The sequence below is a fragment of the Poromitra crassiceps genome (assembly GCF_964638095.1).
Source record: "Poromitra crassiceps genome assembly, chromosome: 7".
Lineage (NCBI taxonomy): Eukaryota > Metazoa > Chordata > Actinopteri > Beryciformes > Melamphaidae > Poromitra > Poromitra crassiceps.
The window spans coordinates 8,912,966-8,936,983 of record NC_139628.1 but is presented as its reverse complement, the minus strand read 5'-3'; the positions used below and the strand labels follow the sequence as shown (position 1 = coordinate 8,936,983).

The following is a 24,018-nucleotide window of genomic DNA, read 5'->3' as shown; positions in this document are numbered from 1 at the left end:
AATTAGGCCTAAACAATTAACATTAAACGTATTCACACATCGTGCTCAAATTGCATTCATTGCATTTATTGCACAATTTACAATAGTTAATAGCCAGCCAGAATTATCGCAAATGGACGTTCAAAGCATCAGTTAGCAATAGCGTTCAGTTAACTCATTCATGGCCAGTTTAGGACTGCCAATATTTAGCACAGGCCAAAGATTTTCATAATTGTTGGTCATCTTTCAAGACCCACAGTAAATTATCTATTAGCACCAAAGTGATTTGCAATACCTCAAAATGAAGATGTACGTCTCTGGGTTCACCAGGAAAAAAAAAGTGAGCTTTTAGCATGTTCTGTACTCTACTTATAGCCATTTATATACACCCTGTTTTCACCAAAAAGGTCTCTCTTGAGAAGACAAATAGGAGAAAAGGCCATTTGTGTAAAATACACAATCTCAGGCAGAACTCGCTCTCAATTCTTTTATTTTGAACTGTATTGACATCAGACATGTAAATATTATTCGTTATGACACAAATGACAAAAAAAAAAAAAATATATATATATATATATATATACACATGAAGTGCTTTTTTTTTTACATTCAACAATACAGTTTACTCAGTGTGAGTGAGTGTGCAGACAGACACACAGACAGACAGACAGACAGACAGACAGACACACCGACAGACAGACAGACAGACAGACAGACAGACAGACAGACACACACACACACACACACACACACACGATCCCCCTTTTATCTTCGTTGCATGATTTCCAACCCCACATAGGATAAGCAATAACCACGCCCTGTGGCGCCGGGATTGGCCAGGAGCAACACTGGAGGGCACGCAGCCCAGCGATTTCATGAACCAACTGAATAGCTCTTGAGAATGGACAGCGGGCTGCTGTGACTGCCGCTTCTGCCTTGTTAGCTGTTCGTGTGTTTATTTTGTTTTGTTCTGGTCCACCCGTCCTCGTCCATGTCTCCCTGTCCTATCCTCCCTGCTATTTGATCGTTCCCGGTTTCCCCTCGGCTATTCAACACGTCCTCACCGCACTGATCGATCATTTCCTCATTCCTCCGATGATCAAACGCATCTCTGGATTACTTTCTCCCGTTTTCTCCCGGCTGGCACACAGGAAGGCGACCAGCTCCTGCAGCGCGCCGAGGGGCGTTTCAATGGCGTTTCTCCTGTCTGCACAAGGAAGCGTTTATCCATTTTCTGCTTTTCCTCCTGCTCAATTTCAAAACAACAGCTGCGGTATGTGTTTGTTCACGTGTTGTCGGCTTGCCTTAGATGCTAGGGACCTGATACAATGTCACAGGCTGGGGAAGTGTTTGAACTACGCGCTGCACTAATAAAAACAAAAACACGTCAAACACGTCATTGGCCCTCTGGGCTATTCCTGATAACACGTCAAAGACGTCTTTGGCCCTGAATGAGTTAATCAATGTCTAATGACAGCCAGATTCCGTTTTAATCAAAAAAAAAAAAAAAAAAACGTTTCCCTTTCTCCGAGTCGATGCTTCAGCCACCCAGTCAAATTAACAGAAGCCGTGCTGCTCACTGAATATACATATATATACATATAACATACATATATATATGATTCGGACATTTAACCGTGCGGCGGGCGATGCCCATCATCGGTATACGGCTCCACATATAGGCCTACTCTCATTCCACGGTAACAATGCTGCAAGTTAAAAATATCCATTCAGCGACTATTGGTGTCCAGGCTTCTCCAGGCATCGCCGGGCCGTCATCACCGTGCGCCACCGCATCCTTGCATCACTCATAATAATAATGCTTCTTGGTATCATGCCGCTTGCGGATTGTCAGTCATATCAATCAGGCTGAGAGACCTCCTGCGTCCCTCTATCTCCGTATCAATCACATGTCAATGCCATAGCTTCAGCACCGGGTTGCCTCGGAAAAGTCATTAATCGCATTCCGGCATTAATCCCATTCATTTAGCGAATCGAGCTCTAGCGTCCATAATGCTGTATGCCAGAAGGGGCGTTGGGGCGGGCGTTAGTTCATGCATGCCTACAATTGCTAATATTTGAACGTGCTATCCTGCTGGCCAAGATTTCCAGAGTTCAAGTGTTAAATAGCCTAAGCGTCATTGATTCATTCCGTCGCGTAAGCAGGACTGGTCACAAGCAGCACTTTAGAAGGCCTACATGGGATTATCCCCACAAATTATTGGCCCGTAATATCCAGCTCAAGGCAGACCTAGTCACATGGTGCATTCGCATTTAGCTCTGCCCACTCGTTCAGTTCTGGTCCTTGCAACACAACACGGCTGAGGGGGCTAGAAATTAAATTCTTGTCTCTGACTACAAGCTGAATGCTTAGTCTCGCTGTCGACGAAACCGGAAATCAAATCCAGTGCCACTGTCTAGGCCGAAATCAAGTCACGTCTCTGATTAAGCTGAATGCGGAGTCATGGCCGGTGACGAAGCCGGAACCAAATCCATCGTCTTCAAACGGACGTTCCAAAAACGCAACTGCCTTAAGCAGCATGGCAAAGGCAAACCCGCGCAGTAGCACCCTTTCATCGCATTTCATTGGTGCTGGTCTCCCCGAAATTATAGCGCCAGCAGTAAGCCGCCGTAAGTCGCTCGTTGCGCAGGGGCGAGTCTAAAGTCATAGCGCAGCAGTAGCAACGCTCCGAAGTAAGTCGGTGGAACAAGTGTGGTCTCCCCGAAATTATAGTGCCAGCAGTAAGCCGCCGCAAGTCGCTCGTTGCGCAGGGGCGAGTCTAAAGTCACCGTCCAGCAGTAGCAATGCCCGGAGCAAGTCGGCGGAGCGCGGAACAAGTGTTCCCTTCCAGCGCTCTCCCCGAAGTTATAGCGCAAGGGGGCGCTAAAGTCATATACATAAACTTTATTCCAGACTCGGGTCCATATAAAATACGTACACAAACACAGACAGCACAATAAGAAAGAATAAAAATAAAAATAAAACCACACAACAAATAGATTTAAAACACATACAAGCAGCTATTGCAGTGCTTCCAGAAGTGCATCATAAATTTTGCTCACTTCGTGCAGGCACCGGCTAGTGCCATAATAACTCCATTCTCCGACTGGCTAGTCGACGCATAAAACTGTAAATAAACCGTCTCAGAACAGCACGGAAAGCGAGCACATTACTGCTTACAAACACATGGCTAGCACTTGTCCATCTCGGGGGGTTTTGCTAAGTCACCGCGCCAAAGCTCGCCGGATTGGTCGATCACCCAGCGCCTGCTGTAGCGCTGCGGCCACGCCCGGGGGGCGTCGTAAGTCGCCGTGGCGGTGCCGCTGGTCCTCGTCAGCCCACGCGGCCTACATCCGACCAGAGCAGGCCGCCATATTGTCTGCCCAAAGATCTCTCCTCCCCTAGGCGTCACATGGCATCCATCCCTGCATTCCTCGCAATAGCCGTTACTTCGCATTTCATTGGTGGTGGACTCCCCGAATCGGTGTCGATCGAATTGATTAAGCGTTCTAGGTGCCGAGCAGCCTGCAAGTGTTCTGGGTGTCGAGCAGCCCGTAGTCTCCCCACTAATTCAGACCCCAGTGGACTACTCGAAGTGTTCTAGGTGCTGAGCAGCCTGCAAGTGTTCCAGGTGCCGAGCAGCCTGTAGTCAGGGGGGGGGCTCAATCCAAATCTCAAAACCGAGGGGGCTCAATCCAAATCTCAACACTGAGGCAGCCTCACTAATTCGTCGATCTAATTGATTAAGCGTTCCAGGTGTCGAGCAGCCTGCAAGTGCTCGGCGTTGAACAGCCCGCAACAAATCACTAATTCCGACCACGGTAGACTACTCGAAGTGTTCTAGGTGCCGAGCAGCCTGCAAGTGTTCTAGGTGCCGAGCAGCCTGTAGTCACACCACTAATTCAGACCCCAGCAGACTACTCAAAGTGTTCTACGTGTCGAGCAGCCTGTGAATGTTCTAGGTGCCGAGCAGCCTGTAAGTGTTCCGAGTGTCGAGCAGCCCGTAGTCTCCCCACTAATTCAGACCCCAGTGGACTACTCGAAGTGTTCTAGGTGCTGAGCAGCCTGCAAGTGTTCCAGGTGCCGAGCAGCCTGTAGTCAGGGGGGGGGGGGCTCAATCCAAATCTCAAAACCGAGGGGGCTCAATCCAAATCTAAACACTGAGGCAGCATCACTAATTCAGACCTCAATAGACGACTCAAAGTGTTCTAGATGTCGAGCAGCCTGCAAGTGTTCTAGGTGCCGAGCAGCCCGTAGTCACATAACTAATTCAGCAAGACCTCAGTAGATGACTCGAAGTGTTCTAGGTGCCGAGCAGCCTGCAAGTGTTCTAGGTGCCGAGCAGCCTGTAGTCACATAACTAATTCAGCAAGACCTCAGTAGACGACTCGAAGTGTTCTAGGTGCCGAGCAGCCTGCAAGTGTTCTAGGTGCCGAGCAGCCTGTAGTCACATAACTAATTCAGCAAGACCTCAGTAGACGACTCGAAGTGTTCTAGGTGCCGAGCAGCCTGCAAGTGTTCTAGGTGCCGAGCAGCCTGTAGTCACATAACTAATTCAGCAAGACCTCAGTAGACGACTCGAAGTGTTCTAGGTGCTGAGCAGCCTGCAAGTGTTCCAGGTGCCGAGCAGCCTGTAGTCACATAACTAATTCAGCATCACTAATTCAGACCTCAGTAGACTACCCAAAGTGTTCTAGGTGTCGAGCAGCCTGTCAATGTTCTAGGTGTCGAGCACCCTGCAAGTGTTCTAGGTGTCGAGCAGCCTGTAGTCTCCCCACTAATTCAGACCCCAGTAATCTACTCGAAGTGTTCTAGGTGCCGAGCAGCCTGCAAGTGTTCTGGGTGCCGAGCAGCCCGCAGTCAGTTTGGGGGGGGGGGTTCAACGCCGAACTATGCCAACGCCGAATTATGCCGGACTGGTCGATCATCCCGCGCCCGCGCATCGCGGCGGCCTCGCCCGGTCGATAGGTTCCGTAAGTCGCCGCGCTGCCGAGCCAACCGGTCGGCGACAAGCATCGCCTTCCGCCCAGCGCCCGCTGTATCACGAGGCGAGCAGACCGGTTGGCCTTTCAGGTTTCTCTCTTTTGGGGGGTTCTCTATTCTAGCCCGAGCAGATGCCCTCCCGCCTCAAGAAGAGAGGCATCTTGCCACGGAGTCACTACGCCAAAGAATCAGTTGCCATGCTGCCACGCCATCAGAATTAATGCCATACTGCTTCAGGCCATGAATCTCATCGCCATGCCATACTTTAATAAAGCTTGCTGATTAACCTTACCCTCTGGTCTCTCATGATTGAAATGATGGTCTCGACCTAGTTTCAAGATGAAGACCAGACACGCTGCCACACGCCACACGTAATCTAGTGACATAGCGACCACATCATCACATGTAATCCTAGCGTGACGACAAGTGCAGTAATCCCAGCGTGACGTTCGCGTGACGCACTTGCCTAGGTGACGCCGCTAATGTCGTCAGTGCAGTAATCCCAGCGTGACGTCCGCGTGACGCACTTGCCTAGGTGACGGCGTTAATGTCGTCAGTACCGAGGCTATGACGCGGCAGTACTTATAGCCACGCCGGGCACACCACCGTCCTTGGTCCCTGTCCTCTAGCTGCTACACTAAGCTGATCTAATTCCCTCTCTGGAAGCCGCGTTTCACCCCACCCACCTCCCCAGTCCACCACCAATGTATTGACTCCTGAAGAATCCCCTACGGGGGGGGTTCTCTATTCTAGCCCGAGCAGATGCCCTCCCGCCTCAAGAAGAGAGGCATCTTGCCACGGAGTCACTACGCCAAAGAATCAGTTGCCATGCTGCCACGCCATCAGAATTAATGCCATACCGCTTCAGGCCATGAATCTCATCGCCATGCCATACTTTAATAAAGCTTGCTGATTAACCTTACCCTCTGGTCTCTCATGATTGAAACTATAATTAAGACATGTGCCAACTTTGACAAGGTTTGGTTCAGTATTTTAAGAGCAAACAGGTTTTTTTTACTTCCTGAAAGGTTGCTGTTTTGGAGATTCGAGGTCCTGGCCGGACAGCGACGATATGTTAAGGTGGAAATAAGGTCTGGTCTTGTAATATGCAGTTGTGCGGTGGTAGCATGGAGGGGGATGTTTCCAGGATGCTGGATTACACCGTTAAGCCTTCTTGAGGTGTCATGGGCCTAACTTAACGAAACATCGGTGAAGGAAGGGGCCCACTTGAAAACCCCAATGACATGCTTCATACTGCTGTTGGCTAGGGTAGGTAACTGCTGATTTGTGTCTTGTTTATTAGTTTGTTAGCCTGTTAGCTTGTTTTATTCTGAATTGGGCTTCTAAATGTGTTTTTCCTCAGATTTTGGCACAAGGAATAGTAACATCTTGTCCTGTGTATTAATTAATATTAAAGCTAGCTTAGGCTAGTGACTGTTGTGAATAGTGCAGCTGACAACTAGGGAAAGACCTAGTGACAGCATGGAAAGACAGCTGACAGGAGGGATTAGACCCCACCGGGGCTGCAATGGGTTAGCTGCTCATTGTGGCAGTAGCCAAGGCCAATAGGCCATTGGTTACACCCAAAATTGCTATGAAACGGAATTATGTAAAAACACCCCTAGAGTCTACGAGAGCGGGGGCGGAAGATGACTCACCTATGGTTGGAGTAGGGAAAACATGTCAGTGGAAGCCACTAGTTCAGATCTAGATGGGAAGAAGCGTCAGGTTTGCTTGTGTGGCTTAAAGCTAGCTTAGGCTAGTGACTGTTGTGAATAGTGCAGCTGACAACTAGGGAAAGACCTAGTGACAGCATGGAAAGACAGCTGACAGGAGGGATTAGACCCCACCGGGGCTGCAATGGGTTAGCTGCTCATTGTGGCAGTAGCCAAGGCCAATAGGCCATTGGTTACACCCAAAATTGCTATGAAACGGAATTATGTAAAAACACCCCTAGAGTCTACGAGAGCGGGGGCGGAAGATGACTCACCTATGGTTGGAGTAGGGAAAACATGTCAGTGGAAGCCACTAGTTCAGATCTAGATGGGAAGAAGCGTCAGGTTTGCTTGTGTGGCTGGCAGAAGGTAATAACTTTAAAGGGCCTTAGAATCCATCAAGGCAGGAAGAGGTGCTTGGTAGAGGGAACACAGGGACCCCGCATTGATAATTATTTCTTAAGAAGTTTATCAAGTCAGTCGGGTGAAGTCCAGCGACAGGAAGTAACCCACAGCTCGCAGGACATCAGCACCCCTGATGTTGAGGCAGGTCCTAGCACTGAGGAAGGCAGAGAGGCCAGCCAGCCAAAGAGGGAGAAGATTAGTGGTCAGAAGCCTAGAGTTAAGTGGCCAGGTGCAGCGGAAAGTAAGAAGTGAGAAGATATCAATAGTGATTTGGTTAGGGTGTTAGAGAAGCTTAAAGGAACTGCTGAGAGTAAGTTGGAGAAAATGGGAGATCTTATTTATGATTATGGTAAGGAAAGGTTTGGCGTCTTTGAGAAAAGGAAGAAACTAGAGGGTGAGGTAGTTAAATCTAGGCGCCAACAAGAGATAGATACTTATCCAGGAGAGAAGACAACTTAAGATGCAGTGGAGGAAAGCTACAGAGGTTGGGAAGGAAGGCATTGATTGCTTGCAGTCAGATGTGAGGGAGCGGTTGGCAGTTTTAAGAAGAGCAGAGAGCATTAGGAAAAATAGGAAAAAGAAAGAGAGAGCTAGAATAGCATTCTATAGGGATCCATTTAGATGTGTGAAGTCATTGTTTAGTAAGGAGAAGAATGGTAGCTAAGCAGAAGCTTGAGGAGTATTTGGAGGAGGTTCACAAAGATAGGGAAAGGTTTAGAGAGATGACAGTCCCCGCTGATATTCCACCTACTGGTGAAATAGAGAGCCAGTGTGATGATAGCCCACCAAGGTGGAAAGAAGTTGTGAGACGTGCAAGGGCCTCTTCAGCCCCGGGTCCTAATGGAGTCCCCTACCAGCTGTATAAGAGTGCTCCAGATGTGTTGCAGTTTCTATGGAAGCTGATGAAGGTAGTCTGGAAGAAGCAGGTTATTCCTAAGGCATGGCGCAGAGCAAGGGGAATCTTCATTCCTAAAGAAAGGGACTCGTTAGAGATAAGTCAGTTTAGACCTTAATGTTGAAGGGACGGTTTTCTTTAGTGTTGTGGCACAGAGGCTGTCTAGTTACCTAGAAAAGAATAGGCTAATAGCTACTTCGGTGCAAAAGGCTGGAATTCCCGGCTTCTCCGGGTGGTTAGAGCACACCAGCATGATCTGGCACCAAATCCAGTCAGCTAGGCATGAGAAGAGAGACCTGCATGTAGTATTCTTGGACCTGGCTAATGCTTTCGGGTCAGTGCCGCATAGTCTGTTATGGGAGGCTTTTGATTTCTTTCGAGTGCCAGCCAGGTAGTATAAATAGCTTAGTTAAAGCCTACTTCTTAGATATTCAACTCTGCTTTACCACAGCAGAGTACACTACAGCTTGACAGCAGCTGGAGATAGGCATTATGGCAGGGTGTACAATTTCCCCATTAGCTTTTACCATGGCAATGGAGATCATTATTAGGGCTTCAAAATGGGTAGTGGGTGGAGAAAGGCTGCAGGGAGGGCTGTGGCTCCCTCCAATTAGGGCATACATGGATGATATGACGACTATGACGTCAACTGCTCCATGTACTAGCAGATTGTTGCATAAGTTTAATAGTAATCTGCAGTGGGCTAGAATGAAAGTGAAGCCATGATATACTGTTATTCAAAATGAAGGCTATGGGTTTTAACAGTGCTTCGCTAAGGTGGGTAGAGTCATACCTAAGGGGGAGGAAGCAAGTGGTGGAAGTGAATGGCATTATGTCATCTTCACTAGTGCCAACTTGCGGGGTGCCTCAAGGGAGCATTTTAGGTCCAGTCTTATTTATTTTATATGTCAATGACATGAAATCTGCCTGTGAATGTGACTTGCTTCTTTTTGCGGACGATGCGGCTCTACTGGTCTCACACCAGGATAAAGGGGAGGTAGAAATTATCCTCAGCCGAGAACTACTCAGGATCAGTTGCTGGCTGGTTGATAACAGGTTGTCCCTCCACTTAGGTAAGACAGAAGCCATTCTCTTTGGTTCTACCATCAAATTGAGGAGGTCTCCGGGGTTTAGGGTGGTGGTGGGAGACGTAGAGGTCTCAGCCAGGGAGGAGGTCACATATCTGGGCTGTGTGCTGGACAACACTTTATCAGGAGAGAGCATGGCGCAGAGGGTAGCCAAAAAGGTTAACCAGAGAGTGAAATTCCTCTCCAGGATTTCAACCTATGTCAACAGGTACGCTCTGGAAATCCTAGCGGGAGCACTGGTTCAGTGTCAATACGACTACGCATGTTCCTCCTGGTACACCGGCATCGCAGTGTCACTGAAAAACAGGCTCCAGACAGCACAAAATAGATTAGTCAGACTCATTTTACAATTGAATCCTAGGACTCACCTACTACAGTCTCACTTCGACAGCCTCAAGTGGCTAAGAGTAGAGGAGAGAGTAACACAAATCAAACTCGGCATGGTCCACAGGATAGTCAACAATGCTGTCCCAAAATATCTCAGAAATTACTTCACCAAGGTCAGTGACGTACATGGGCACGGCACTAGAGGGAGCCCCACAGATTTGGTCCCAGTAAAATGTAAAAGATGCATCGGCCAAAATTCTTTTCTTTATTCAGCGGCAGTAGCCTGGAACAGTCTCCCAGCTGAGATTAAGACAATCAGCCCCTATCCCTCCTTCAAAGGTAAAGTCAAGAACTGGATCAGGAGAAACAGAACCTGGATTTAATGTGTTGTGTTATATTGTGGTATTATATTATTATATTATATATTATATTATATCTATATTATTATATAGTATATAATATTGTATGGTAATGATATGTAATGCTATAGTATATTATAACATATTGTCCAGTATAGGCACATGTAGGCTGGATTTGATGGTAGCCAAGGTGTCTGAGGTGGGGGGCGACCTGTTGTCGGCCAGCCAGTAACTGAGCCGGTGTTTCACTCGACCCTGTATTTTATTAGATCTTATTTTATTTTATTTATTTTACTTGATTATATTTTAATGTATGTTTTTTATTAGGATTTGATGGGTTTATTTTTTAATAGCACAAATTGTCTTTTATTTTATTTTATGCTTATTTTTATTGGTTATTCACTGTGCCCCACTTTCCCATATCATTCTCCCCCCTGCGTGGCAGGCACCCCCACGCGTTACCCTCAGACTCTGACAAGTGCTTGTGGCACTCACACTGTTATACACTTACACACATCCAGACATACACACAACAGTACACATTTTATAACAGTCATCATGAGGACCGCAATGGAGATAAGCTGTTAGCTTTATTGCGTTTTTATCCTTTTGATAATGGTGGGCCTGTGTATGATTGATTGATTGATTGATTGATTTTTATTAAATGTGTCATGCACTTGACAGTGCCCAGCCCTCATGGGCTTACAAGACACACATATGATATATTATGCAGTACAACATACGCCAACGCCGCAGTAATAAAACTAAATCACAGCATAACATAACATACACCATATCAGCAAAACAAAATCATTACATCATTTTCTGAACATAACATTTTGCCTTAGCTCCCATGCCTGGGAAAGAAAGTTTCCAATAAAGAAAGTGCCTTTCTTAAAACACAACTCGAGTTTTTCATAATCGTCCATCTCAAAAAAGTCAACATAAATAGAGGACATTTTACTGAACAGTATCTCCCTTACCTCATCATAGACAGTACAATAGAATAGAAAATGAATCTCATTCTCAATTTCACCCAGGTCACAGAGCAAACAAAGTCTGTCTTCTTCAGGGGTAGCATTAAACCTACCAGTCTCCAGTGCCAAGGGCAACGTTCCAGATCGTAACTGTGCACACAAGGACCTTTTTCTTCTGTCCAGATTGAACTTGACATAAGGCTCTACAGAAAAACTGTCTTTTATAAGACGGTAGGTTCTCAACTTAGGCTTAGACCATAAGTCAACGGACCATTTATCTTTATACAAAAGGAACATATTACTCATGGTCTCCCGGATGTCACAAACTAATCTATTTTGGAAAATAAATGATAAATCATTCGCATAGAATAAAGACATAAGTTCAGTTGTCCAGGGATGTCTATGGGCAATGTCCCAGTTAAATATCTGTCTGGTCAGTCTCTGATCAGACATCCTCACAAGTCTGTTCCATAATCGCAGCATTTGACCGTGATGTCTGATGTTTGGAGATTCCCATCCCATATCCCCACTGATGGCCAGAACTGATGTGCATTTATGAACTCCTAAAAAATAACGGATAGCTCTATAATGCACAGTATTACAGCTTAGGTGTTCCCTGGAACCCCAAACACCAGAAGCATAATCCGACACAGGACAAACACATGAATTATACAGTTGCGTGTAAGTATGAAAACCAAGATTACCACAATATTGAACCTTGTTCAATACAGATCCCAGGGCTCTGCCCGCTGATTGAGCTAAGACATTAACTCCCTCCTTAAATGTCATATGCTCATCTAGTGTTAAGCCCAGATATTTATACTGATCTGTATATGCTAATACTATTGATCCAAAATTAAATACAAAAGAACTCCTAGGCCTTGGTGCAGGTCTAAAGTGCACAATTTGTGTTTTGTCTTGATTCACCCTCAGCCTCCATTTCCAGCACCATTCAACAACAATGGACAACATGGACTGTAAATCATTTTCATGCTCAGCAAGTAAGACAATGTCGTCCGCGTACAGTAATATGCCCACGGTCTGGTCATCCACCTTGATTCCCTTACCTGATGTTTTAATTTGAAGAGCTAAATCATTAACAAAAATAGAAAATAAAGTTGGAGACATAACATCTCCTTGCTTCACCCCAAATTGTTGAGGGAACCATCCAGTAGAATATTCATTAACCTGGACACGGGCAACAGGTGCTTGATAGAGCGACTTAATGGCATGTATATATGTATATTGTATATACTGTGTATTCATTATCAATAAAGAACTCAATCAATCAAAAAAAAAGCCAAGTAAGTCCAGGAGTATTTAAATCATTAAAGGGAGGGTAGTAGGTAAGAAGTTTGTTATAAATGATGAGGTGGTGCCTACCAGTCAAGAGTTTGGGAAGATGGTATGATGCAAGTCTCATAGTAAGGGACAGTTTGAGGAGGTGAGGCAGGAAATTATTTAAGGTATTTCACGTATAGACAAGTCAGGGCTCCCAGGAAAGTTAAAGTTGTGGTGTTTGCAGTTTGGATTGTTGCCTCAGTTGATGTGGCCACTGACAGTGTATGAGGTTCCCCTTTCAAAGGTAGAAAAGCTAGAAAGGATGATTAACTCATTCATTAGGAAATGGCTCGGAGTCCCACGCTGCCTAAGCAGTGCAGCCTTATATGGGAAAGGCATATTGGAATTGCCATTATCTAGCCTGACAGAGGAGTTCAAGTGTGCTAAGGTTAGACTGGAAATGCCTCTGACTCAGTCAAAGGATCCAGTGGTTAGGAGTGTAGCGCCCACAGTTAAAACAGGAAGGAAGTGGAGCCCAAAGGAGGCAGTGCAGCAAGCACAGTCAGCTCTTAGACACAGGGATCTCATAGGCCAGGTGCAGCATGGGCATGGAGGCTTAGGGTTGTGCATAGGAAAACCTGTGTGGAACAAGGCATCAGTAATAGAAAAGAGGAAGATGGTAGTTGAAGAAGTACATAGGCATGAGGAGGCAGTAAGATGTACTAAGGCAGTGTCGCAGGCAAAGCAAGGACAGTGGGTGAACTGGGAGAGTGTCCAGAAGAGAAAGTTGAAGTGGAGAGAGTTGTGGAGCATGGAGGCCAACAGAATTAGATTTATTATAGGGGCTACTTATGATGTGCTACCATCTCCCCAGAACTGGGGGGCACGGTGGCTCAGTGGTAGAGCTGTCGCCTCACAGTCAGAAGGTCCTGAGTTCGATTCTCGCCTGGGACACTGTGGGCGCTGTGGTTGTGTTCCCCCCCATATCTTCAGTGCCTACTGCCCAGGTGGGGTATCTCGTCGTAAGGGCCTTTCTCTCTGTGTGGAGTTTGCATGTTCTCCCCGTGCTCCCCCAGGGGGTTCCTCCGTATATAACCCCCCGACTAAAAACATGCAGAAGATCAGATCATCATCGTCATCCGACCAGTGACGACAACATCCGAAGTTGTTCCCCGGGCGCTGTACGAGAAAGCGACCACTGCTCCTGGCCTGCCCCCCGGAGGAAAGGACATGCCTGGATGGGTTAAATGCAGAGGACACTTTTCACCGGCCACCGTCAGCATGAGTGTGTTGTGGCCGCATGCATGTGTTGTGGTGTTTGTGTGACAATAAAAGACGGGGCTTGTCCCGTTACGAGAGCTTTTAACCTAAATCAGTGGTTGGGCGAGGATGGTGCCTGCCCGTTGTGTTCTAGTGTATGTACACTGAGGCATATACTGTCAGGGTGTAAGGTCAGTCTCTCCCAGGGGCGATACACCTGGCGTCACAACCAGGTGTTGAAATGTTTGGCAGCTGCAGTTGAGGAAAAGCGGCTAGAAGTAAATCCTCTAGTAAGTTAGTAAATCCTCTAACTGTGGGCGCTACACTCCTAACCACTGGATCCTTTGACTGAGTCAGAGTCATTTCCAGTCTTTAGCGGTTCACTGGAATAAACTTCCATTGCACTTAAAAAATACGGTGAACCGTCATTCCTTCAAAAAGAAGGTCAAAACCTGGCTTTTGGCCAACGTAAATGCCTAAGCAAAGTAGCTTACTGTTGTTGATATTGTTGTTGTTGTTATTGCAGCCGAGTTGTCGCTGTCATTGTTGCTGAATTTCCTTGCTTTTTACTAGTGTTTTTCATCGAAATATGTGCATATTTGTCGTTTGTAATTGTAATTATTAATTATTGGTCAGTTTTTACTGCCTGTGATGGCCTAGCCATTCAGACTGCCGCCATCTTCTTCTTTGCCACAAGATCAAGGACCACAATGGAAATAAGTCTGAGACTTTATTGTGCTTATCCTTGTCAGTATTTTAAAGCTATGATGTATTTTGTATTGCTTTTCAATTGCCGAATAAAATAAAATAAAATAAAATCAAACTCTAGTTGCTAGCAAAGAGACTAGACAGATCAAATTTGTATGTGAGGGAGAAAAGATTAGACCAATTAAGGTCAGGCACAAGTTAGGGCAGCTAAGTGTAGGTGGAGCCTGGGAAATGAGGGTTGACTTGAATGAACAGCTAGTCATCCCAGCATATATAGTTAGCACCCAGCTACGTCCGGACTTGTTACTGTGGTCTGAGGTAGAGAAGATAGTTTATTTTATCGAACTCACAGTCCCCTGGGGGCTTATGAGCGCAAGAAAGCTAGGTATGCTAAAATGGCAGCAGAGGCAGAACAGCGAGGTTGGAGGGCTCGAGTGCGGCCTGTAGAGGTGGGCTGCCGTGGTTTTGTGGCAAAGTCCGTTATTGCCCTACTAACCGAGTTGGGCATTCGGGGACGGAGCCTGAAGCTTGCGGTTAGCAACATGTCTCAGGCAGCAGAACGAGCAAGTGAATGGCTGTGGCTAAAGAGGAAACATGCTAGCTGGGGAACTCGCTAAGGTAAGATTGATTGTTTGTTGTTGGTCATGATTGATGGTCCGCATCAACAGGGCTGAATCATTGACAGTGGTGGTATAGTTAAGAATGTCATACCGAACCGACCTGGATAGCTAGGCTTAGCGATACTGAGGTAATATGCAGTTGTGCGGTGGTAGCATGGAGGGGGGTGTTTCCAGGACGCTGGATTACACCGTTGAGCCTTCTTGAGGTGTTGTGGGCCTAACTTAACGAAACATCGGTGAAGGAAGGTGCCCACTTGAAAACCCCAATGACATGCTTCATACTGCTGTTGGCTAGGGTAGGTACCTGGTGATTTGTGTCTTGTTTATTCATTTGTTAGCCTGTTAGCTTGTTTTATTCTGGATTGGGCTTAATGTGTTTTTCCTCGGATTTTGGCACAAGGGATAGTAACATCTTGTCCTGTGTATTAATTAATAATGGGGTGTAAAAAACAGGAATTTTCTTTAATGCCTTTTCTCCAGTGAGCATCTTCCCGGACCCAAAGCTTCCAGACGGGGAACGTGGGGAAAGGGAGACAGATGAGGCCAGGGAAAAGACATCATCATCATTATCGTCTTCTGCTGCTGTCGTAAGGGACTGCCGCGGTGGCGATGCTTGCGGTTTCAGCTTCGTCAAGCTCGACGTTGGCAAAGTATTCCACACGTCGTCCACACAGCTTTTCATACGACAGCTCTCTGCAGTAGGTAGCTCATGAATATTTTTTGGGAGACAAGCAACAGACACGCTAGGGGATTATACCCAGCCTAAAGGGCGAATGCTAATAGAAAATGAACAGAATATTAGAATAGGAGGTTTTTCTAGTGAGGGAGAGGAGGATGGTCCTCCTCTATTTTTTAGAAGAGATTGGGGATTTTATATAATAATATATATTTTTTAATAAAATATCAATCAAATCATTTTTTCTGATGTGCGGACGCTCCTTTTTTCATTCATTATATTCTTAAAATGCTTCAACAACAGTGACACCTGTAGGGCACTGATGGAAAGGAGAGCTCCATGCAGACAGTAGTCTGGCCCGGCCCTCAGGGGTACGGTACAAAAACATTACCCCTGAGGGCGTTTATTTCTTTGGTAATTTATCTAATGCAAATATATGATTGGTTGAAAAACACCCGCAATTCACAGGGAACAGTGAAATGATGTGTTTTTCAACCAATCATTTTTAGCTGAAGCCTAAACCGCCCTTACCAATCAATACCAATCAATTAATTTATTCAACCAAATTGGTTGTTGATTGGATAGATTGCTAAGATTAACATTGTATTGTCCAATGATGAATGCGTCTGAAAATCTTGTGGAATCCAGCTCCATTGCCTACTAGGAAGTGATGACCTCCACTTTGCTGTGACCACCTGGCAGTAGGCTAATAGATATATTTACAGACAGTAGCACCATATTATACTTTCTCTTTTCCAATTTTTTTTTATCAAGCAGTAAGTTAGCTCACAAGCCAGACAGTCGTTGCATTGTATTGCGCGAGCAGCCCAACATGACTTTCTACAATGCGAGTTTAGAGAGGGCGCGTGGTACACATGGAGGCTGAAATCTCAACAAAGCAAACACTGGGATACTGCAACGTCATCGGCTGTACGCGCACCGGTTACAGACGGCATGGATGTAAAAGTAAGTCAATTAAGTTCAAGTTAAATTCTGCGTGCAAATGGTCCATTAAGCAACGCTATTTCTTTTGTATTAATGTTTCATGCTGCATAGCCTGTCAAAATGCAAATAAAAACGGTGACCTTAAACTCCCACATTTTTAAACTGAATTTGGCCAGTACAACAACGGCTGACAGGGAGCTCCCTTTTAAAGCTAGAGTGATGATCTTTATACCATATGAAAGTAGAAGAAACAAGGAATCGGTTTGGACCAAGCATGTCAACCTAGCATGTTGGGAAGAGGGGGGGGGGGGGGGGTAAATAACGCTTCAAAGTTGATGGTAACTTTCCCCTCCATGCAATTGAATGGAACTAAATGAGTATGTTGGTAAATGTGCAAAAAATCACCAGCTTCTCACAGCAGTTGTCGCCTATAAGCCAGTGGTTTTCAAAGGGGGTCCCCAGCAAAAAGGGGGGATAATCTATTTTCACTATAATTCCTTCCATAATTAACACAATCTAAGCTAGTGTAGAAGAGTCAGAGTCAGTTTATTTACCATTTGCAGTCGAAACTACATTGGAATTGGGGTGCAAGAGCTTAAAACATAGACACATATATGACAAGTCATGACAACATAAAAGAGCATATAAAAAGACAGACAATAAAAAAGTTTAAAAAGTAAATAAGGTAAAATAAGAGAATAAAACAATAAAATGACATCACAACAGTCTAATCCTAATGCGAAATTAAACTGAGATATTTCTCTAAATCTGTCTTAAAACTGCAAAAGAAAAGAAAAAAACCATCAAATTTTTTAGTAAGTAACCTCCCTTGCTTTCAAGCTCACCTGCCGCCACTGATGTACAGTAAACATAGTCAGGGTGACAGAGAATGTGTGTGACTCTCAGCCTTCTAGCAGATATTGCCTCTCCATACCTGAGAGAGTCCAGTTTCCAGTGTGGATCCTCCAGTCCAGCAGAAAGCAGCGTCACTCCTGCCGCTCCTGGATGATTGTAGCTCAGGTCCAGCTTTCTCAGATGGGAGGGGTTGGAGCTCAGAGCTGAGGCCAGAGAAGCACAGCCTTCCTCTGAGACCATACAGGCTGACAGCCTACACACACACACACACACACACACACACACACACACACACACACACACACACACACACACACACACACACAAACACACACACACACACACACCAAAGCAAGCTATATGTTCAATATCTTTATGTATACAGCTGTAAAATAGTTGCACAATACAGTCAAATTCATCCTTGCAATCCTTGCATCAACTGATGATGCAAGGAGAGGGAATGGTGAAATATCGTCATGGAAAGTAATTGACAGGAGTTACAAAAGAGTGCTACATGTTGACATCAAAACTTAAAAAAATTAAGCAGAAAAAAATCCAACACAGTTCAGGTCAGCACAGACCTTAGTTCGGAGAAATGTGTCAATTCAATTGAAAAAAGGGGGAAAGGAAAAAGTGAATGGATATTACCTGAGAGTCTCCAGTCTGCAGTGTTGTCTCTCCAGTCCAGCACAGAGGAGCTTCACTCCTGAATCATGCAAGTCATTGTTACTCAGGTCCAGCTCTCTCAGACTAGAGGACTGGCTGCTGAGAACTGAGGCCAGAGCTTCACAGCTTCTCTCTGACAGATTGCAGTCACTCAGCCTGAAGGAGAACAAGACCAGGCAAGCCTAGTTAAGCCGGACCCAGACTGCTGTCCACTGTTGTGCAAGTTCACATAAAAGCTAGTTCAGTTCACACAGCTTTAAATGAAGTAGTTCACGTTCATAGTTCACAATTTTGAAAATTGTACTAATGGCAGGGTAAATCTGGGCGGGGAAAGTGGAAAGCATTACCACCACTGAGGTGCCCTTGAGCAAGGCCCTTCACCCCAAATGCTCATGTGGCGAGCAGATCAGACTGTAGTTGTACTGGTCAGCTTGCAGGTATGAATGTATGTGTGAGTGTGAGCTCCTGAACGAGCACAACCCTTTTAGACCACAGCACTCTCTCGATCCCCCGCCCCCCCAAGCAACACACATAATATGTCACTGTCTTATGTCACCTACTTCATATCCCTATGACCCCCCAAACACCACACATAGGTCCCTAGTCAATAACCCTACACACCCCTCAAATCCTGGCTCTCTAGCACGTACTTATCCCTATGGCCAAGACCCACACAGTCTGTTTCAACAATGGGGAATCAGTGAGTGAGTGTCTGGCAATTAGTGATAGAGACAAACAAGAACATTGATATTCTCTTTGTTTCAATCTATCCAGTTTTCTAAGCACTTACACAGATTTATTGGAGGCCTTGATCACTGGCAGCAGCCTCAGAAGAGCCTCCTCTGAAGCAGAGTATTTCTTCAGGTCAAACACATCTAACTCTTCTTCTGATGACAGTAAGATGAAGACCAAAGCCGACCAATGAGCAGGGGAGAGTTTGCCTGTGGAGAGAGTTCCTGATGTCAGGGACTGTTGGATCTCCTCCACTAGAGAACGGTCATTCAGCTCATTCAGACAATGGAACAGATTGATGCTTCTCTCTGGAGACATATTCTTCTTTATCTTCTCCTTGATGTACTGGACTGTTTTCCGATTGGTCTGTGAGCTACTTGTTCTCTGTGTCAGCAGGCCTCGTAGGAGTTTCTGATTGGTCTGCAGTGAAAGGCCCATGAGGAAGCGCAGGAACAAGTCCAGGTGTCCATTTTGGCTCTCTAAGGCCTTGTCCACAGCACTCTGGTAGACATTTGGTTTAGATTTGACTCCTAACTTCAGAGACCACAGGGATTTTGATTGTGGTTCTGACAGCAGATTGACACCAGAATCGATGAATGAGACCATGACATGAACAGCAGCCAGAAATTCCTGAAGGCTCAGATGGACAAAGCAGAACACCTTGTCCCCCCACCCACCACGCTCCTCTTTAAATATCTGTGTGAACACTCCTGAGTACTTTGAGGCTGATGTGATATCAAAGCCACACTCTTTCAGGTCTTCTTCATAGAAGATCAGATTGCCTTTCTCCAGCTGCTCAAAAGCCAGTTTTCCCAGAGAGAGAATCATCTTCTTATTCTCTGGTGTCCAGTGTGAATCTTTCTCAGTCTTCCCATGAAACTTGACGTTCTGCCGTTTTGTCTGAATCACCAGGAAGTGGATGTACATCTCAGTCAGGGTATTGGGAAGGTCTTCTCTCTTATTGGTTTTCAACACAGACTCCAGAACATTAGCAATCATGTGGCAGAAGACTGGGATGTGGCACATGATGTGGAGGGTTCGTGAGGTCTTGATGTGGGAGATGATTCTGTTGGCCTGCTCCTCATCTGTGAATCTCTTCCTGAAGTACTCCTCCTTTTGTAGGTCATTGAAGCCTCTCACCTCTGTCACCACGTCAACATACTCATCAGGGATCTGATTGGCTGCTGCAGGTCGGGTGGTTATCCATATGCGAGCTTTGGGAAGCAAATTCCCCCTGATTAGGCTTGTCAGCAGCACGTCCAGTGATGCTGACTCTGTAACATCAGTCAGGATCTCGTTCTTCTGGAAGTCTAGAGGAAGTCGACACTCATCCAGACCGTCAAAAATTAACGCAACGTTAAACTTGTCAAAGCTGTAGATTCCGGCTTCTTTAATCTTAGGAAAGAAGTGATGAATAAGCTCCACCAAGCTGCACACTCTATCTTTCCGCAGGTTCAGCTCTCTGAAAGTGAATGGAAATGTGAACTCTATATCCTCGTTGGCTTTGTCTTCAGCCCAGTCCAGAGTAAACTTCTTTGTTAAGACTGTTTTCCCAATGCCAGCCACTCCCTGTGTCATCACTGTCTTGGTTGGTTTATCTCTTCCAGATAACTGTTTAAAGATGTCTTGACATTTGATTGGTGTTTCTGGTCTCTGGCTTCTGGATGCTGCTTCAATCTGTGTGATCTCATGTTCATCATTGACACCTCCACTCTCTCCCACTGTCATGGCAAGCTCTGTGTAGATCTGATTCCCAAGTGTCGGGTTTCCTGCTTTAGCAATCCCCTCAAACAAACACTGAAATTTCTCCTTCATATTACATTTGTGTTGACGTTGACACTCTGCAGACGTTTCTAAATGAATAAACAACAGAGTAAATCAATGAGAGGCAAGTAAAGAGTAATGCAATCATTTACTGATAATTTACACATTTGCAACTCAACGGACTCTATTCAGCTCATTACTGCTGGGTGGACAACAGGTCCTGACTGGTGTAAGGTATAAGGTAGCTGTTGTTGAGTCGGTTATTATTACACAACCAGGAGTTTCATGCAACCAATCAGATTCCACACTGTGCTGATTCCCATAAAGCTCTGGTTGTGTATGTTAACCAAACAGCTAGCTGCACTTCTCATGCTGTTTGTTATGTTCATGTATGTAAACTACTTGGGGGGAAACCTTTCAGACAATACACATAACATTGGTAATGATTGTATAAAAGGCCTGATACCCCTGAGGAACTACATTACTGGGATTATGGAGAAAGTGATGATGCAACATGTACAACGTGACTAAAGTGAGAATCAAGTTCTTAATGCATCTATTCAAATTGAGCAATTAAAATTAAAATATAAACAATTAAATTTCACATCTATTTTCTGTAGTAGCACAGCAAGTTTGCGCTCTTTAAAACTCAGGCTTACAACCGATTGCTCAAGGTGCGTGAGGCCAGGTAAATAGTCCAAACAAAGAGTGAAGAGGCCTCGCACACTTAAAAAAAATGAGGCATACGGATGCAAAAAATCCGGCTTTAATTCACCATAATGCAAAAAAAGTAACAAGTGATACAAACATAAAAAATAAAAAGTAACGTTTTGGTCTCCAAACCATCGTCAGCCATAGTCTCAGCTGCTTGTAACAGGCTGAAGTAGGCTGGTAGAGGAGTCTATCATGGCTGGGGCAGCACATCAATTACTCAATCACTAATAATAATAATCAAGCACTAACCCGAAACAAGCAAGGTGTCTACAAAGCAGACTTGGGGATACATGCAGCGAACCCATGTACATGTTCACAAATAGTACACATATACATAACAATATATATAATATGCAATAAACTGAAGAGTATTCTACTCCATAACATCTATTTCTGCCCATATCTTCCACCCAATTAAGTGCCCCTTGCTCTTAGATGTTCTTCTGTTAATCACTGTCCAACTTACCATTTTCTTGATTGTCCCGTTTCTCAAGGTCCTCTGCAAGAAATTTCTGCTCTTTCTTAAGGATATCACAGAATATATCTTTGCCTCTATTCCCACTAGCATTCAGTGACGTATACAGTTCCCTCATCTGCTCCTGGGTGGTAGGTTTAGATATCACATTGTTGTAGCCTTCTTGCGTGACAACATTCTCCTTCAGGAGTTTATCCAAGATCGGTGCGACCATCGCCACTCTCTGGATCAGCTCATCCCGATGTTCATCCACAAAGTGTTGCTCTGAAGAGAAAGGGAATGAAAAATGAGCTGGTTGGAGTGAGGACCAGGCTAAAATCAGCTTATATCAGGCTACTTTGCTTCTGAAGGATTACAACATGAAGGCTTTCATTTGAAAAATATATGTTTATGTCTGCTTATTTTCTATCTCCAAAATGTTACTGTCTGAAATCGATCAATAATTATTTCAAAATCACAAATAATCAAATTGTCAGATTTATCGCTGGTGAAATAGTAGGCTGTTTGTGTTTTTCCTGATAATTGCCTTTAATCATTCTGTTCTATGGCTGCTTGATCTAATTCGATTTTCTGATACCCCTGAGGACCCTCTTTACTGGCGTTATGGATAAAGTGACGATGCAACATGTACAAGGTGACTAAAGTGAGAATTCACCCACTGTCTATTATAAATCCATATAAATTACTAAACACAAATACAATACAATGAACACATACTCTCACAAGGCTGCCTGTCTCTCTGCACATCTATTGTCTGGATGTAGGTCAACAAAAGTAGATACAATGACAGCCTGCACTTTATATAAATTGTTGGCATGTTTAGATAACTTCTATCTTTTTTCAAATGTCCCCTTTTTAATCTTCCCATGACTTAACTCTGCATTAGATCCTTCATGTTGAACTCTGCCTCTTTCAAATCCTTCAGCGCTTGCAAGCCCTTCTCTTTATCCGTCGCCATTGTTGCTCCCTGATAAAATCACAGGAAATATCCAACTCCAAGAACCAACTTTATCTATTGTAAAGTGTCAGAAATGGGCTGAAAAAAAATTAAAATATAAACAATGAATTAAAAAATAAAAAGGCAGAATCTTCAGCAAATGAAATCATGAACACTTTGAAAGGCTGATTGATGATACTTCACGCCGTGTATAAGCAACCAGATCCACATTTACCCTATTAAATTGTCTTATCTCTATTCAACTCTGCTTTCAACATTTGTTTTCCACTTGTGAAACCAGGCAAGATTGTATCCAGTAACACAGATAAACAGGGTTGTAGTGCTGTGGGAGCACAGGGGAGCAGAGCTCCCACGCCTTTTCTCCAAGGGTTTGTTTTTACAATTGTAAAATAGGGGTGGGGTTCCTCATATAGGTGTGCTCCTCCACTTCTCCAGATAGCATACACACCTGTCGATAAACCATGGTTTACTCAGGGTCTGAGAAAATCGTCAATAATCCTGCTAAGGGAATGGAATCTATTGGAACTACATGACGATGTATTATACCGGAAAAGGCAGGATGGAGACCAGGTTACATACCAACTAGTTTTACAGGAAATTTTGTAAATGTTTTGCAGAAAAGGTCTTCCTGAAAAAGCAGCGCCCCTGGTAAACATAAAGGGCCCTATTCTCCCACAGGCCTTCGGCGCAAAAACTGGCCTTACACGCAAAAAAACGTGCCTTGCGCCTGCCTTGGGAAGATATCAACATGCATGGCTTTAGGCCCCGAAATGCGCTTTAGGCTAAATGAGCGTGGCGCAGTCCCAGAATGGGCGAGAATGGGCGTTTCGGCCTTAAATACCGGCCTAATGATATCTTCCCACCTGGCGTTAATTTAGCGCTTTGCGCTTTTGAAAACCAGGCCTATTCGGTGCGCTGGTTGCGCGGAGCGCTCCTCTGCCCTTTCCTCTGTCCCTTCTCTCTGTGTCACTCCCTCTCTCTTGCTCATCAGTCTGACACAATATGACTGCTTGAAAAAAAGTTTGCCGGTTCTCTCTCTCTCTCAGAAAAAATAAGTTGTTCTACCGTACATAGTATAACAACATGACAGTTTTTTCTAACATGACAGTTTTGAGCCTGTGACATTCAGAGGCTATTGCATCATCCTACCTGTGCCGTGAAGGCGAGAGAAAACGAGATCATTCTGGGCAAACATTCACTGCCTGGCTTCCCTGCAACAGCCAGACATGTGAAATCTCCCAGCATGCATTGGGCTAATACATTTCGATAATAAATCGCATCGAAATTAGCCTAAATAGATAGAAAGGTACATCGAAATAGATCTAAATAATGTGTAATGTTCCACAACATGCTATTGTAGAACATTTCAATATAGGACAAAATAAAATTGCGAAATCCAAACCCAACCCTATGTGAAACATATATGTCATCCTGGGCCTATATATATCCCTCGTCGATTTAACGTGATTTAGATAAGTGACAGCGTAACACGCTTCTACTCTCATGTGCTATACTGTGATGTCTGCTCCAATAAATTGGCCCTACTTCACATTTAGTTTTACAATAAAAACACATTTCTGCAATGACTTTACATAATGTAGGCTATATTTATGTGCATCATCCTACCTGTGCAGC

General features: G+C 44.8%; 1 protein-coding gene across 1 annotated transcript in view; it reads right to left on the bottom strand.

The window, feature by feature from the left end:
• The window catches only part of LOC310780161 (protein NLRC3-like), an 84,270-nt gene that overhangs the window by 45,059 nt on the left and 15,193 nt on the right, over positions 1-24,018 (bottom strand). Inside the window, exons 3-7 of the mRNA XM_083640723.1 lie at positions 22,302-22,392; positions 21,417-21,689; positions 18,531-20,325; positions 17,723-17,896; positions 17,154-17,327 (exon numbers count right to left, since the gene is read on the bottom strand). Of these exons, the coding sequence (XP_083496849.1) occupies positions 17,154-17,327; positions 17,723-17,896; positions 18,531-20,325; positions 21,417-21,689; positions 22,302-22,383 (2,498 nt within the window). The 5' untranslated portion in view covers positions 22,384-22,392. The remainder of the gene's footprint in view (positions 1-17,153; positions 17,328-17,722; positions 17,897-18,530; positions 20,326-21,416; positions 21,690-22,301; positions 22,393-24,018) is intronic.